This window comes from Corvus cornix, chromosome 10 (assembly GCF_000738735.6).
Source record: "Corvus cornix cornix isolate S_Up_H32 chromosome 10, ASM73873v5, whole genome shotgun sequence".
Classification (NCBI taxonomy): Eukaryota; Metazoa; Chordata; class Aves; order Passeriformes; family Corvidae; genus Corvus; species Corvus cornix.
In genome coordinates, this window is record NC_046340.1 from 19,249,741 (window position 1) to 19,266,181 (window position 16,441).

General features: G+C 46.0%; 1 protein-coding gene across 1 annotated transcript in view; it reads right to left on the reverse strand.

The window, feature by feature from the left end:
- Positions 1–16,441, reverse strand: part of NEO1 (neogenin 1) — a 168,061-nt gene that overhangs the window by 93,300 nt on the left and 58,320 nt on the right. Inside the window, 2 exon segments of the mRNA XM_039557898.1 lie at positions 1,563–1,716; positions 5,251–5,526. Of these exon segments, the coding sequence (XP_039413832.1) occupies positions 1,563–1,716; positions 5,251–5,526 (430 nt within the window).

Consider the following 16,441-nt stretch of genomic DNA (forward strand, 5'->3'; position numbering starts at 1 on the left):
TTAAAATTCAAGTCTACAATGAGCACACGTTCCACTGCAAGAAAAGAAGAGCTAAGTGCTGCAAGAAGAAAGTCAGCTGGAACCTGTTCTTGTAACAAAGGGCCATAACACTAAAAACTAATGCTAAATATTCTGAAAAATCAGGTTAGACCTGGTTCAAATTGTGTACATTTGAAGATCAAGTATATTTACCAATGTTATGCCCCAACCCTCCAGAACAATTTCTCTCTCTGAATTTTGAGAAAAAGAAAATACCTGTGAAACCCTAAGAAGTTATCATGGCAACCTCATGGAATGAGGGAAGTGAATTCCTAAGGGAATTAACAGCACTGTATTCCGGGGTGGGAAAATCTGGGCTTTCTGTCTCAAAAATCAAGAAAATAAAAGGAGAGCTTTAACCTCCCTGTGCCCTGAATGTGCCACAACCTACAGAAGGATGGGGCGGCAAAACTTCCTAAAGATGTGATGTGACATCACTTTACAGACAAGAAAAACAAATTCAGATCTTACCAGGCACATTTATTCTGCCATTTCATCCCATTTGACTGTGCTGCTCTAATGAGTCTGTACCAGCCTTCGTAGGGGAGTGATTTCTGACATTCATAAAAACCCCTGAATTTAAATCATGTGCCTTCAGACTGACACCAGCACCACGTCTCAGGGGCACGAGGCTCTTTGTCATTTCCCACAGCAGCCTCCCAACAAAGACGGTTCAGATTACAAGCCCCTGGATTCTTTTAATTTAAGAGTTGCCAAAAAAGAGATATATTATATCCCTGGTGCTGCAGAGACTTGTGCATTGCTCTGGCTGCTTTCTGTGTCAGCCACGCCACAATTTACCTCCTTGTTCCATGATTAACTTGGCTCCCCATTAATCTCACTGCTGACTTTGAGGGACATGGAAAACATTCAAATATCTGTTTGTAATCCTGCTTCTAGGAAGTACGTTCATTACGTGGACTAAAATGGCCTTGATAAGATTTGTTCTGCTTTTTTAATATAGATTTTCCTACCACATTATTCCGACTATGCCAGCAATGACAATGTGTAAGTTTTCACTCGATGCATTTCTGAAAGCCCACTGACTTTTTGCCATCATGCCTACCATTTCAATGTTCTATTTTAATGAGAAAATGCGTCATTTCTCTTTAAACACTTATTCTTCAATTCCTGTGGGACACTGACACAGAGGGACGTTTTCACTGCAGAAAGAATGAGGGCAGGGCTTCACACTCAGAATACCCCAAGTCGTCCTCCTTCTCCTGCAGTGTCCTTATTCACTTAATTGCTGCTTCTACCCCAGTGCCAATCTAAAAGTAATCTATTCTTAATAACCAAGACAAGATTTCTTGGTTTCAAACGGCTGCAAAAACATACCCCAAGAGTGTTCCAAAGTCTCCTGAACGACCTCCCTTGTCCCAACACTGAGCCTCGGAGCCCTCCAGCATTTGGGATCAGTCTCTGAGTTTCAAGCCCAAAGGAAGGTGTGCACTAATCCCAAATCCTGACTCCAGCTGGATTCCTGCCAGGAGACAAGGACAGGGCTGTCAGCCATTACTCACCCATCTGTGGGAAGCTCCTCCTCATTCCATGTCCACCTGATGAGGGGAGGTGGGAATCCCGCAGCGACACAGGGGAACACCGCGCTCTGCCCCGGCAGCCGGGTGAGGGACGAGGGCGGCTTCAGCAGCGCCAGGCTCTGCGGCTCCTCCGCATCTGCAAGCAGCACATGGCACCAGGTGCAACGTCAGAAGATGGTCATGTTAAAAACCACCAAAAACCCCCTGAATCAAAATCCAGCCGGCCAAAGAAAATCACAAATGAAACCTCTAATTCCTTTCCTGCCCCTCTGTAGGATTCCATCCCCACCTCACCCACAGCCTCTCCCAGCCTCGTTACCATTTCCTCCAGACATGCAAACTGATTCCTCACTTTTGGGATTCTCACTTTCCCAACTCCCTGGGAAACTATTCCAGCTCAAAACTACAGCCCTGAAACTGGAACTTCCACTAGGTAGTAGAGGTTTAGGAAAGAAAGGGACAGGTTTGAGTTTGTCCAGCCAGCCTTGGGCTTCATCAGGGAGCTGCCTGAAGAAGTGCTTTTACATGCTGGAAAATGAAATTATTGCAGGAGAGGTTCATCCCAAGTAAAATAAAACAACCAAGGAAGGTGCATGCTGAAGTAACACAGAACAAAAATGCCCCACCACGGCTTTCCATCCTGATGAAAATGGAATCCTCTGAAGTAGTTTTGCATTGAATTAGGCTGGAGAGGGCTTTGTTCCTTTTTCCCCCACCTTAAGAAGAAGCACAAGCCAAGTGCATGTTTACTCCGTCCCTACCACCGTGTGTACCCTCTGACTGTGCCCTGCACCATACCCAGAGGCAATGAGCTCCACAGAGCAGCCGCAGATGGGGCTGAGCCCCCCCTGCTCACCCTGCACTAATTCCCAGCACTCTGAGGGGTGTTTGGAGGTGTTACGGCAGCAAAGCTCCACAGCCGAACAAGCCCTCAAACTATTTCTGCCACCTAAAATGAGGACAGAGTAGTCTGTACCTACTCCTGCTCCCTGAATGAAGCACTTTCTGTGTCTCATCACACACATATTTGGCTGCTCTCTCGCTTGGGCCCGAGGTGATACGCGCAGGGATTTCTGGAAGTTGTTGTTTTGGTGTTCTTCAGCTCAAACCACTAAAAATAATACCCAGTGTTCACAGCACTGAGCTCAGGGCACACACAAGCCCCAAGGCACAACACGAGGAGGTGCCAGGACACTTGGGGGAAGCAGAACAGGTGGAAATCCCATGTGGGAGTTGGCGCAGGCAGAGGCAGCCAAGCTCTGAGCAGTGCTGGATCAGCCAGCCCCATCCCTGCGGCTCTGCCCACATTCCTGGCAGGAACTGCTCTGCCTGCCCTGCTGTGCATGGCAGGGATAACGCAGTGACAGGGACCTGGAGCAGCACGTGCAGCCAGCCAGGCTGCAAAGCAGGGACACAACATCTCCAGGCAACCATCCTTACATGGAGAGGAGCCGGGATGATTCCGTGGAAACATGACTCCGACTGCTCCAAGCTCCCAGCAGGGAGTTCAGCTCACAGGTAAATGGAAACTGGATCCAAAAATTAAGTGACGTTTTTCCCTTGCACTCCCATGTTTGAAGGCACCTGCTGCGAAGTGGCAGAGCTCAGAAATGCATCCTCCTGCTCAGTGGCAGCCCGGTATCAGACAAAGCAGAACATTTAAGCAGCAGAACGTTGTCTGTGGATGCAAATCCCTGGGATGCAGGAGTGTGCTGGGTGTGTTTCAAAGCCTGGGAAGCAGTGGTGGGTTTGCTGTCAGCCACACATCAGATAACCATTTAAAAGGGGAATAAACTGAATGAAGAACAGATTAATTCAAATCCTTCTTTCAAACACATCTCGGGCAAAACAATCAATTATGGGGCCGCTCAAGACTAAGGGAGCTTTCCCTTCAACAGCTTAATCCCACTTTTTAAAAAAAGCCTGCTGGGAGGGATTTTACCAAACTTCACTATCAATACTTTGGGATTCATGACCAAGCAAAGAAACAGCATCTTTTGAATTCCCTAACACAGCTCTATTTCATCACCTTCTGCAAAGCATTACAAAAGCAAGGAAACTGCAGCTGGTGCCAAAAGAATTCAAAAGATCAGTGTAATATAGAAGTTTATCAAGAAATCTTCAGTTTCCAAAAACATCAGCAATATCCTCAGCATTTGAAGGGCTGCAGAAAGATGAAGGCAATCCCAACTACAGGAATTCAATCAAGCATCTTTTCCAAAAGTGCTTTTCTTCAAACCCTGTATCCTTAGTTGGAGAAGAGACAAGGCTTTGGAGAGGCTAAAGAACTGAACAGAACAAAGGCCTACTTTACGCATGATTCATTTCCAACACCCCAGTTCCAAAAAAGAGCTGCCATTGTAAAAATTGGGGTAGTTTGCAGAATAATTTAGTATTTTAAGTAGAGAAGGGCTGTAGTCACAAGAAACAGAACTACTCCTTGAAAGGGACCCCTGAAGGTGCCCCCACCTGCCTCAAGTCCACCAGCTGCCCACACCAGGTCAGGCCAACCATGACATTGTCCAGCCTAACACTGAGCAACTCCCTCCTGCAGCTCTCCAAGAGCAACAACTGAATGAGAATTCCGACATGGAGACTAATCCAGAAGAGACAGCTCTGGTAACAATTAAGGAACCTCGTATGAAACACAGCCTGTATTTCCCTAGTTTGGGAAAGCATGACCCACATTCCTGTCCTATTTTTGGTCACTTTTCAAACTTTTGTGTTAGAACAGCTGGTGACACAACAGTGTCACTGGGAACAGAACACACTGAATGTGCCAACCGTTTACATCAGCACTGGACTTCTGTTCTAACAAAAATACCTCAACATTTCAGCACAACAGGCAAAGCTGAACGTTCCAAAATAAAATGTCACCCCCCTCTGGGGGTTGGAGACTTCTCAAAAGGTCCCACTGCTTAGAAACAGAATTTCCTGAATATTGGGACAATTAAAAGCACCTCAGCTTAGGCATACCAGGAGCGAGGGACTAAGCACCAATTTCTTTGCGAAGCTTCCATAGGGTTTGAGACATGGGATTCAATCTGAGAAACTCAGAAATCCCCAAACTTTTATACTCCCAGAAATAGTCAATTCCCTCTTTGTATCATGTCACAATGGAAGTATTACTGGGGTTTTTTTTAAAGAAGTCTTTCCCCAAAATGCCTTAAAAGCTGAACCATTAAATATGGGAAGGAAGCCTGTGAGTGTCTCCAGCCTGTCTCCAGCCACTGTGAAGAGCTCAGGTGCTCAGACAAAGACCCTGCATTGGAGACTTCCCCAAAGGTCCCAATGTTTAGACAGTCAGAACTTCCTGAATACGGGAAGAATTAAAAGCACATCAGCTTAAGCATCCCAAGAGCCAGGAGGTAAGCACCAGTTTTTTTGGGAAACTTCCACATGGCTTGAAACATGGGATTCAACCTGAAAAAATGTAGACATCCCCAAACATTTACACCCAAAGAAACACTCGGTTCCCCTTTTGTATAACATCACAACGGAAGTGTATTACTGGTGGCTTTTAAACATTTTTTTCCCCAAAATGCCTTAAAAGCTGAACCATTAAATACGGGAAGGCAGCCCCTGAGTGTCTCCAGCCTGTCTCCACCCCTGAAGAGCTCAGGGCCCGGAGCCCCAGAATCAGCTGAGCGCAGAGAGCAGCAGTGGGTACCTGGCAGGACTTTGAGCTCGGCCTCGTCGCTGTACTTGGGGGTGCCCCCGCCGTCGAGGGCGCAGCGGTAGAGCCCCGCGTCCGTGTCCGAGGCGTTGGTGATGAGCAGGGCCCCGCTGGGCAGCTGCAGCACGCGCCGGTCCGGGGCCAGCGCCTGGCGGTCGCGCTCCCAGCGCAGCAGCGGCGCCAGCTCCGCCGTCACCTCGCAGCCCAGCACCGCGCTGCCGCCCCTGTGCACAGAGCTGGGCTCCGGCTGGCTCGTGAACCTGGGCAGACCTGCAAGAAAATCGAAACAACAACTCTCAGATGTTCTGATGATGATGCCAAAGCTTGGAGATGCAAGTCAAGATTCATGAATGTAGTTTTTTAAACATTAAGCTGCTCTCCAACTCTTTAAAAACCTTAACCTTTAAGTAATCATAGAATCCCAGACTGGTTTGGGTTGGAAGGACCCTTAAAGCTCATCCAGTTCCACTCCCTGCACAGGCAGGGACACCTTCCACTAGCCCAGGTTGCTCCGAGCCCCGTCCAACCTAGCCTGGAACACTTCCAGGGATGGGGCAGCCACAGCTTCTACAATGCAGCCTATACAACACCTTCATTTACCACCTCCAGCTACAAAAGCCTCTGTACAGTGCACAAGGTAAATACTGAGATAAATATTATTGAGAGAAATATTTGCATATGACCATTCTCAGTGCGGCCGAGACCTGAGTTTCTCCAGGGCACACCACAGAGCTGAGCTGGCAGCACTGCACAACTCCAGTGTCACCTTTTCCATAGAAATGTTCTCCAGAAACACCCAGAGCCCACTTAATGGCGTAACAGTTGGGCTGGGCAGTTGTGGGAAGAGGCTGGGGACACAGCTGGAGCTGGTTCCATGGAGCCACAGCTGAGGCAGCCGGTGAAGCTGGGGGCACATCCATGAAGCACATCCAAGGCAGGGAAAACCATGGGACAGCAGTGAGGAAAGTGTGAGGCACCGCCCTGGAGCGGGCAGGTCAGAGGAGGAGGAGCGAGAGCAGGAAGGGCAGCTTTGGGTGTTGCCCTGGGGAGACCAGGGTAGAGCATGAGGCTGAAGAATTGGGAATGAAGGCAGGGAGTTGAGCCTGGAGAATGGGGAGAGGGCAGGGAGAGGTGCTTTAGTTTGGTTTTGTTTTCTTACCACTCAAATTACTTTAGTTGTCAAGAAATTAAATTAATTTTCCCCAGGTCAAGGCTGTTCTGCCATTACAGTAACTGGGAGTGATCCCATCTTGACTCAGTAACTTTAATCTTATTTCCTCTCCATCCTTCTGAGGAGCAGAGTGAAGGCACAGCTGGATGGGCAGCCAGCCACAGCCACCCTATCCCAAGTATTTTGCACAGGGAAATGATCAAATCTGCCACAGTTCAACCCACTGTTTTTAAAAGTCTCATTTCATACCTATCACGGATGCACCCGGAATGTACCAGAGGACCAATCCTTCAGGAAAGCCAGACTAAATCCTAACAGAGGAGATTCCTAACAGATGAATCACTTCTGCTCTGTCAAGTTCCTTCCACAACCCTGTACAGTTCATCTCCAGCTGTTACATATTTTCTCCTCTGTCAGGATCCTACCTGGGGACTCCTTCCATAACTTCATTCCTCCAAGAAACCTTCTGTTTCTAGTTTCCCCTCCCAGTGCACTTCCAACCAACTTGTAATCCTTTGATCTTGACCTTGTTTTGGTATTATTTTGCATCTTTGATATTTATCCACCAGTCCCTCCAAGGTATTCATAGGAACAAAAAAAATCCAGTTTCTTTCTTTCAACTTTCCTTCTGCTTAATGAAGCTACAACCTTTAGTTTCTCTCCCGAATTCCCCCAACATCCTATTCACCTTTAAAAATACAGAACGACAGGAGAATTTGGGAAGGAAGGGACCCGGCCAGAGCAGAGTCAGCTGCAAGATCAGAGCTGGTTACTTAGGGATTTGTCCAGTCAGACCTCAAAAATCCCCAAGGGTGGAGACTGCACAACTCTTGGGCAACCTGTTCTACCTCATGGAGCAGAACTCCCTCCTTAAACCCAGTCAGAACCTCCTCTGCTCCAACTGATCCCCAACACCTCCTGCTCTCCCACCAAGCACCCCAGCAGAACAACAAACCCAAGTGCCTAGAGTAACTTCAGATCACAAACATCCACGGAATTATTACAAAACTGCTTCTCTTTCTATTGAAAAAACCTTCCCAAAAGATGGAACCATCTCAGTGGCTCTGCACAATCAATCCTAGAACCCAAGTAACCTTTTCCTCTCCTGAATCACCCACCCCTCTGTCTCAGCACAATCCCAAGGTATCTCTGCACCTGCCTGACTTTGCACACTGTGCTCAGAAGTTCCATCATTAGCCAGTCTGGAGCATTATTTAATTCTTCCTGTGAGACCATGGAGGCCACAGCAAGGGTAACAAGGTCTCCTCGTTTGCCACACTCACTAATTCCGTGGGCAAATAGGTTGTTCTTACAGCTGATGAGGCTGTTAACCTTGAGCCTCTGAACTCCAGTCTCTGAGGCACCTGTCCTTTCTGAAAATCTCCTTGACAGAACCCATTAAATGTTCATAATTACCTCTGATTCTTATCTCTCTCAATATCCTCATTTATTAAGAGCCCTACATATTAAGCCAGTTCTTTCTACAGCCTGGGAGGGAATCCTGGGTCTCCTCCTTCAGCCAGGTGACCCCATAACTTCTGTTTCCACCTCACCTGTTGCCATCTCTTTGCTCCCAGCAACTACCACTGGTACAGCCCCACTCTGGCAACTTGACTGAAGCCCTGCAATTTCTCACATACAGCTCAAATATGCTTTCATTTAAATCCCTTACAAGTACTGTTCATTTCCTGGACAAGACAGACCTTGTGCCTTCTGTTGTGTGCAGGTGCTCCATTGAGGTTAAATAAGCCTTATTCAAGATGGTTTCATTACTCACTAGAAATGAAATTACAGTTCATTTTCCAAGTCACCTCAAATGCCACTAAAACCTGTATTTCGTCATAGTCCTGTGTGGTTTTAAAATATACATTTTAACCTAGCCTGTAATTTTGTCCTAAAGAGTAATTTTCTCTTATTCTACAATTATTGGCAATTTGCACTGCTTAAAAGCCTCCATTGTGGAGGAGGACCCTTTGCTTTAGCCAACGAACAACCACAAACCAATCATGATGCATTATAAAAAAAGCACTCCAAATCCAGGCCTTAATTACCATTAATTCAGAGACCTGTTTATAAATCCAGGAGCAGGTCCCGGAGTGCTGGCACACCTCCTGCAGCAGTGACCCACTAGAAAATACCCTTTCATCTCCCAGCCCAGAACCCTTCCATTACAGAGCTGCTCTTTCTCTCTCCAAAATATCAATTATCAACTTCTAAGCCAGCATTTCCTGAACTTTCTAGAATCATTTTTAAATGCATTACCATGTAAGCCAATTCAGTCTAGTTAAACTACAAACACTTTTAAAACTATTTTTAAAGTTAACTTTTTTAGAAGTTGATACTTTTTTCTTAGTGGTTTGTATTTCCCAAACACTTCAATCAAGCAGGCTGAGCAAGAAGTTCTAATGATGAGTAGAATCCCAGGATGGTTTGGGTTGGAAGGGACCTTAAAGTCCATCCAGTGCCACCCCTGCCAAGGGCAGGGACACCTTCCACTGTCCCAGGCTGCTCCAAGCCCTGTCCAGCCTGGCCCTGGACACTGCCAGGGATGGAAGATACAATTCCTAATGAGGAAGCAGCCCCCACCCCTCACCCATGTGTTGCAGGGCAATCAGTTGAAGACATCAGCCCATCTTTTGGTAAATGAATGTCGTGATAAATGACACTTTGGGCTTCTGGCATTAAAGACAATTTTTTCATGTTTGTACACACATTAATCATTCTGTGGCAGCACAAATACATTAGGTATCGATTTTAGGACACCAAAGGAAAATACTACTGACCTAGCAAGAATGCAGGTTAATAAACTCAATTTAGGAAGGATGATTTTCCATTTGGAATGTTCTCTAAACACAGGCAGGAGAACACATAAGTAACAGTGCACTCACATGCATATAACAAGGATTAGATGCATCCCAAACTCCTCATTTCTGCTAGGACAATGCAAATGGCAGAGAAAGGGGGAAAGACAATTCTGTCCCTCTTTTCTCCTTCCCTTTTGTCTCTCCCTTCCCCTCATCCAAGCCCAGAGCAATGGTAGGAATGTGAATGAACAATCTATTAATGCAAATGTGGTGCATTCAATCAGCATTCCCAGTCTCAGCGTTACTGAGATTTGTGGCCCATTGTCTCCATTTCTGAAAAAGATGTGCCTAGAAGAGCAATAATTCCCATGCTCCTGGAAAACACAGATGGTTAAAATTCTGGCTGTAGTCTCCTACCCTCAATGGAGCCAGTATTTCATCTCCTGGAGTCTGCAGAATCAGGGAATTCACTGCCCTGAGCCAGATGCCAATCTAGCTCAGCAGCCTCCCTGTGACTGCAGCCAGTGCCAATCACTTCCAAGGAGACTGAAAGGAAAAAAACCTTCATTATCAACCATTACTAAATAACTGGCTCATCTGAGTGTAGTAACTCCAGAGTCACACCTGCCTCTGCTCTGCAGCCTGCCAGCACCGCTGCCAACGCTGTCCTGTTGAAGGTGGATGCTATTGCCATAGACACGTTTAATCCCCACAGAGTCCTACCAACCTTTTGGGACCCATCTCACCAAACTAACACTGCAAAAGGAAAGTGAGCAAAGAGAACCATCTCCTCGTCTCTAGGGAAGAGAAAGCTGTGGAGGAATCCCCTTTTCCTGCTGTGCCAGGGCTGTACCTTTACGAGTGGTCACAAGCGTTTGTGAGTGTTTTCCTCACGTCTCCACTCTGTTGCCTCTGCTCTGACTGGAATTTAAGGTAACACTTAGTACAAGCAATAAACTGCTCTAAACATACACACATCACATGTTTGTGCAATTAACATTTTCCCAAAGCTGCTTTCAGGCTTTCTGGTGACATCTCGATGTGCTCAGCAAATGTTTTCCGTTTTTTCCCCCGTTTCTATTGCAATATGGAAAATGTAAAGCACAGGAGCAGCTGGCAGGTTTTCCATCCTCCTCCCTCCTGGATACCATCTGTGAAAAGCCTTTGCTGCCCAGAGTTAACTTTTACTCAAGTTTCTCCTAACTTACCCAACTCTAAACTAACTTCAGCAGCACCAGCTCCAAACGTTCCACCCTACAGCTTCCACTCTCAATCTGAAATTCATCCAGCTGGTCTGTGAATGATCCCACAAACTGCTCACAATTTTCAGGCACTTGAATTTTCCCTCATTCCTGTCTGCCTGGTCAAATTTGAACTCGTGACAGATCCATAACTACGACTCCTTTCCCCAAACAGCCTCTTGGGAAGTGTGGAGATTTCAGCACCACGAGGAGGTACTGGAGAATGGGAACATGATCCCCTATTGTCAGGACAGCTCCAACATCTGCTACCCTTCAGCAACGAAGCAGATCACAAAGATGCCACCTATTTTGTTAGTGCATCAGCTCCTCACCCCAACCCTGCTAAAAAATTAATAAGTCCAGCCATCTGTGGACACTTCATTAAATTATCACAGCTCCTTCTCTCCAACATTATTCAGCATCATTTGTTGGAGTGGCAGAGGTGTGAAACGGCTTAAAATACACTCCTGTTAATGAGACATATTTCATGGATCTCACTGGCAAATGGAGCAGACTTTGTAATTACAAACACTCCTGGAGAACACAAGTCCAGCACCACCTGAATTAGGATAAGGCCAGATGCTCCCAGTCCTTGCTACAAACACCAAGCAGCACATCATTCTCCCCCCTTGCTTTAGGCAAACCAGACAGGGGAGAATGCAACCAAAAATCCAGGCAGGAGACAGCTCCTCTGGGAAGAGGATTTTTACAAGGATTGTAACACGGAGAGAAGAAAACCTACCAAATGTCCTTGGCTGACTAAACTGAAATGGGAAGTATGAGGGATACAGAACACAAATGAGAAATGTCAGAGCATAACCAGAATCCTGACTTAGTTAAACACAGCCGTGACAGCATGGACAGCATGGCACGTGCTGATTAAAACCAGTGTCCCTTGGCCAGAAGGAAGGGAGAGGATGTCACTGGACACATCAGTAACACACACACACACACACACAGGTACCGTACACACACAGCAACACACAGAATGACCTGGTGGCACCTCAGAGCTGTTCTGAACAAACAACTGAACTCCAGATCTCCCAAGGCCCCTTCCAAGCTCAATTATCCGATGACATGGGGAAGGTACACAAAATACCTTAGTGAGAAATAGCAAAATATTGCACAAAATATTGTCCAACCTGGCCTTGGACACTGCCAGGGATCCAGGGGCAGCCACAGCTTCTCTGGGCAGCCTGTACCAGGGCCTCTCCACCCTCATAGCCAGGAATGATTTCTCCCTTCTATCTACTACACATCCAAAAATTTTAAAGGGTGTTTGGACAAGGAAAACATATCAGTGGAATATGATGTTCTACCTGGCAAAACAAGCAAATCCAAATTCTAGTCAGGTGATATGAAGAAGAGATCAATGAATTATTCCAGGAATGATATGGGAACAACAAAAATGATTGAAGGAAGATCTTCAGAAATACAGAGGTCACTGCTGACAACCACAACTACAAGAAAAGCAGTGGGGATGTCAGCCCATGGCACATGGTCAGGCTGAGGAAGTGTTGCAAGGAATAGCACAGAAATACAGAAGAAATGGATCTGCTGATGGAGGAGATGAAACAGTACCATGAAAATTGGAGACAGGAACTGCAGTTCAAGGGCCAAGCAACACAAACACTCCAGCAGCAGCAGCAGCAAAAGCTGCAGCAGCCACAATGAATCTGATCTCCACAGACACCACGAAACAGCTAAAACAACATTCTAATGCCAGAAAAAATGAATTGAGGGCATGCAAACCATGCAGTCATTTATTTGCTACTGTTGAAGATCATTCTAATAGCAAGGCCAATGAAACCCCTGTGGGATTTCAAGAGAAGCCCTAAAGATAAGGCACACAGATTGCCTCATCATTTAAGGAACTTCAGGTCTTCATCAATAGACTGCGTAAAAATAAGAACCCTATGGGCTCACAATTACTCTTTCTAAAACAAAATCGAGAGCCATAACAAAAGAAGAATAAGATCCGAAGGTTGTGGTGAAAGAAAAGAGCTTGACAGGTTAAATAATTTTAGTTCCAGGCAAGGCTATCAATTACGGAAGCTCATGTGAACAAGCTATTCAAAGAAGATTAATGCGCAGAGAGGACTGTCAGGATAAATTTATCACGAAACGGGAAGAAAGGAAAGATCTGAAAAACTTTTGCAGGCAACTCTATAGACAGTGACAAAGACAGCTGGTACCTGACAAGAGGCATTTAGAGACAGGAAATAACCAACAATCTCACTGCTAACTCCTTGGGATGCGTGAATAGCAAAGAAAGGCCGCAAAACCAGGGTGCTTGAAGGCTGACACAACAGCAGACAAACACACGGCACAGAGAACTTCTACAGACACAAACATGCCGCTCAAAGAGATGTCTGGAGACAACACGGTGCGTGGCAGGATAAAGGCAAACACTAACAGCCGTATCACTGCAAATTATCCAACACAAGCACAGCTCAGTGCCAGGGCAGCACAGCTCAGGTGGGATCAGCACACCACTGACCCCTCCAGCAGCTGCTGGCCTTGAACCTCAGAGCAATCAGCAATAGATTTTTAGAGGTCTCTCCAGGACAGAGCCTTTCTTTGCCTAATTTTTACTCTGTTGAATTTGAGAGCAGAGTGACAGTGCATCTAAGCCAGGGCTGACTTCAGAAGTTACAGAAGGAAGAGCAACACCTTTACAGAAACATAAATTATCTAGAGACATTTCCTCACAGTGCCCCCAAATCAGGGTTTCTATTTGCAAATGAATAGGGCTTGGAGAGTTTTTTATAACTTTTAACATCTTTATTTCCAGTGTATTTATGTGAATGGTGAGACATACCCTGTGCTTTTAAGAATGTTACCAAGAACTAGCCTCACTGAAATCAACCCTAGCAAATGTCATAAATTAATTTTTCCTTATTCAAAATCATTTTCCTCCATTTTGTTTCCTTTTCAGGGTCATCAAACTTCATCTTGAATTTTTGTTCTGGAAAAAAGAAAGCATTAATCAGAGACACCCTTGTGCCTTGATACGTCTTGCCCTTGCTGCTTCTGTGTCACCTTTTGCTTGGGGCAATAGTACAGGTTCTGATCATTTTCAAAAAGCAATATTCAGTCAATCAGAAACCTGAACAGTGTCAGCACACAGAGCCTTCACTGCACGCTAATAAAGCTGAAATCTCTTGCTGAGTGCACACTGGAGCAGGCAGGGAGTGAAGAACACAGGCTGCAGATGTAACCATCACTCTGCTGACAGCTCGGGATTCCGAGCGAGCTCTGCGCAAACTTGTCAAACAGAATTACACAGGGATTGCTGGTGCTGACATGCAGAGAAGAAAGAGGGAAAAATCTGATCTGAGTCAAAATATTCACAAATGAGAATCCAATCTAAACAAAGTTCAGCCAAGTTTGTTTAGGGGTGTTAATGCACCATCAGTATGGTGTCACTTTGTCCCTATCTCACCATCCGGACCGCCCCCCCCAGCCGAGCATCAGCCCAAGAGATTTCAGGGATTTGGCTCCCAGCTCCCTTCCACAGAATTCCTGTTTCTCCACAGATTAACTCCATCACCTGCCATATTTTCAAAGGCAAAGGTCAAGATGGAATGTACGCTGCAAAGAGCTCCCACATCCTACGATTTACAGTACATTTATATTATTCTGGAGTACATGAACATAACATTGCCCATGAACTAAATGCACAAAGGTTATTCCCCTTGCCAGTTACAAGACTTGCACTGCACTGGACTTGAATTTCACTCTAGAAAACACACAAATTTTTTTCTGAGCAGTGCTATTACATCATTACTAAAGCAGGAAGCTCAGGCACGAGAGCCACACATCTCCCTGTGCCCCCTCTGCTCCAGCTTCAGCAGAGCATTTGTTACCCTCCAGCGAGCACAAATAAGCTTTAACTGGCTCACTGACCCACAGAATTTGGGACAGGGATAGTATTAGTCACAATGAGCAGTTGGATTTGGTTTGACACAAGGTGTAATAAACTTGAAACACAAAAGCTTGAGAAAACCTGTGTTTTTCAATAGGAATTAGTTTTAAGCAAGCAAATTAGGAGTCTCTTCACCTGGGCTCCGACCTGGTCATTAGATGTCAATGAAGAGTTCCAAAACAAGTAGGTCACATTCCCTGCTGTGGGCTTTCCCTAGGGGTCCAGTGGTACTCCAGTGCAGGCAAGTCCTGCCCTTCTCTGCCCCGGACACGGCAAGAGGATCTGGTATTAAATCCCAATCTGAGACTAACAATTTGTAACAGTTTTGAAACTGGACCTTTGCCTTCAGTCCAAGAACTGAAGACCAGTTCAAAGGCTCACATAGATTTCCTTCCCTGCTTTAACTGGACAAATGTGGACTGCAAGAATTGAGAATGACACATAAGGTAGAGCATTTATTATCTGAAATGTCTAAACTCTCACACTCTCAGTAACAGCTGACAGAACCTGTACAAACTGCAGTTGTGCTAAAACCACCTTTCCCATTTACCTGTCATGAAGAAATGCATTTTGATCTAAGCCAATTTATGAAAAACACAGATGCTTTTTTTCATAGAAAAATACATTTCTGCAAGGAAACCTTATCACCCGTATCACTTACTGCCTAAGTGCTCTTAAGCACCCTCCTCTGAAGTATCTCTGCTCGCTCTGAGGTTTTTTCCAATTCCGAGGCCAGAATGTTCTTTATTCATAAAGATCTGGTCAAGATTACTTTTTTCTCCTTGCTGTTAAAGGAAATGTGCAATCCTGGGCAAAAATGTGCTGTTATTTCTAACCTAACTCCATCTCCAAGGATCTGGGACAGTTTGTCCTGAGCTTTGTTCTCACCCTTTGGGGTGGCACAGACAGAGTCCAGTGAGGAATAAAACACTGCTCAGTTGTAATCTTGAAAGCTTGGCAAACTTCTCAGTGGACAAGAGCAAACAGAACCAAACACCCTGGCTGCTTCCGTGCAGTTCCTTGTCGTTATGGCAAAAAGCAAAGATAAAATTTCAGCTCAAATTAACATTTGAAAAAAGTCCTTATCTGTTCACCATTATTTATACAAAAATAAGTGATTGATATTAAATAGCTGAGCGCTCTAACACCCCAGAAGGAGACACAGCATACCTCTGCTGCTGGGCTTTGCAGAGCTCTACCTTGAACTGCAAGCCCACATCCCTCCAGGTCCTGCTCTCTCCCACAGGCTGTACTCAGGGATTGGTCTGGATAATCATTTCCTGGCCACAGCTTCACCCACTGCCTATCATCCAAAGTCTGTAATGGATACAGAATTCCTTATCTCTACCTGCCCTCCTCATTTGCAGCATCTTGGTGCATTATAAAAAGTAATACTTCAAATTTATCAGAGAGAAATTCTTCACTAGCCCATGGAGAAAAGGCAAAGCGTGGAGATCTGGAGCTAGTGCCATGAGCTGCACCAAAAGCAGGACTGGATCCTGGCATCTCCTGGCTCAGAACTCAATTAACCCCTCCAAGCCACAGGAACCACCACAGCCCATCCAGGCCTCCTGCAATTCCAGGAACAGCTCTCCCAGCCATCAGTTTGGAAGCCCCAAGCCGGACACATACAAGATGCAAATAAATCTTGAAAAAGCAATGTGGTCAGCTAAAAACTGGAGCAATTTCCCAGGTAAAGTTCATTCCTTGTATCTGATGTCTGGAGGAACTCTCAGCAGACTGAGGGCAGGTCCCTCCTCCCCACAGGGTCTGTGTGACCCCTGGCACGGTCACACTGACCTGGGGACACTGACTTCACACACAGAGCAGGCTACAGGGGCTTCAGATGCCCTTCTGAGAGCACACGTTTTGGCAGTGACCCCACCCCAAGCCCTGTGCCCCGGCACAGCAATCCGGAGGAGCCGGAGCTGTGGGTGAGTTGGATGAACCAGCGGGAGGAGGGGACTTACCCAGGTCAGGAGAGCAGAGAACACCGTGCTCAGGAGCACAAAGTGCTCGAGTATGCCTGGAATGAAACTCC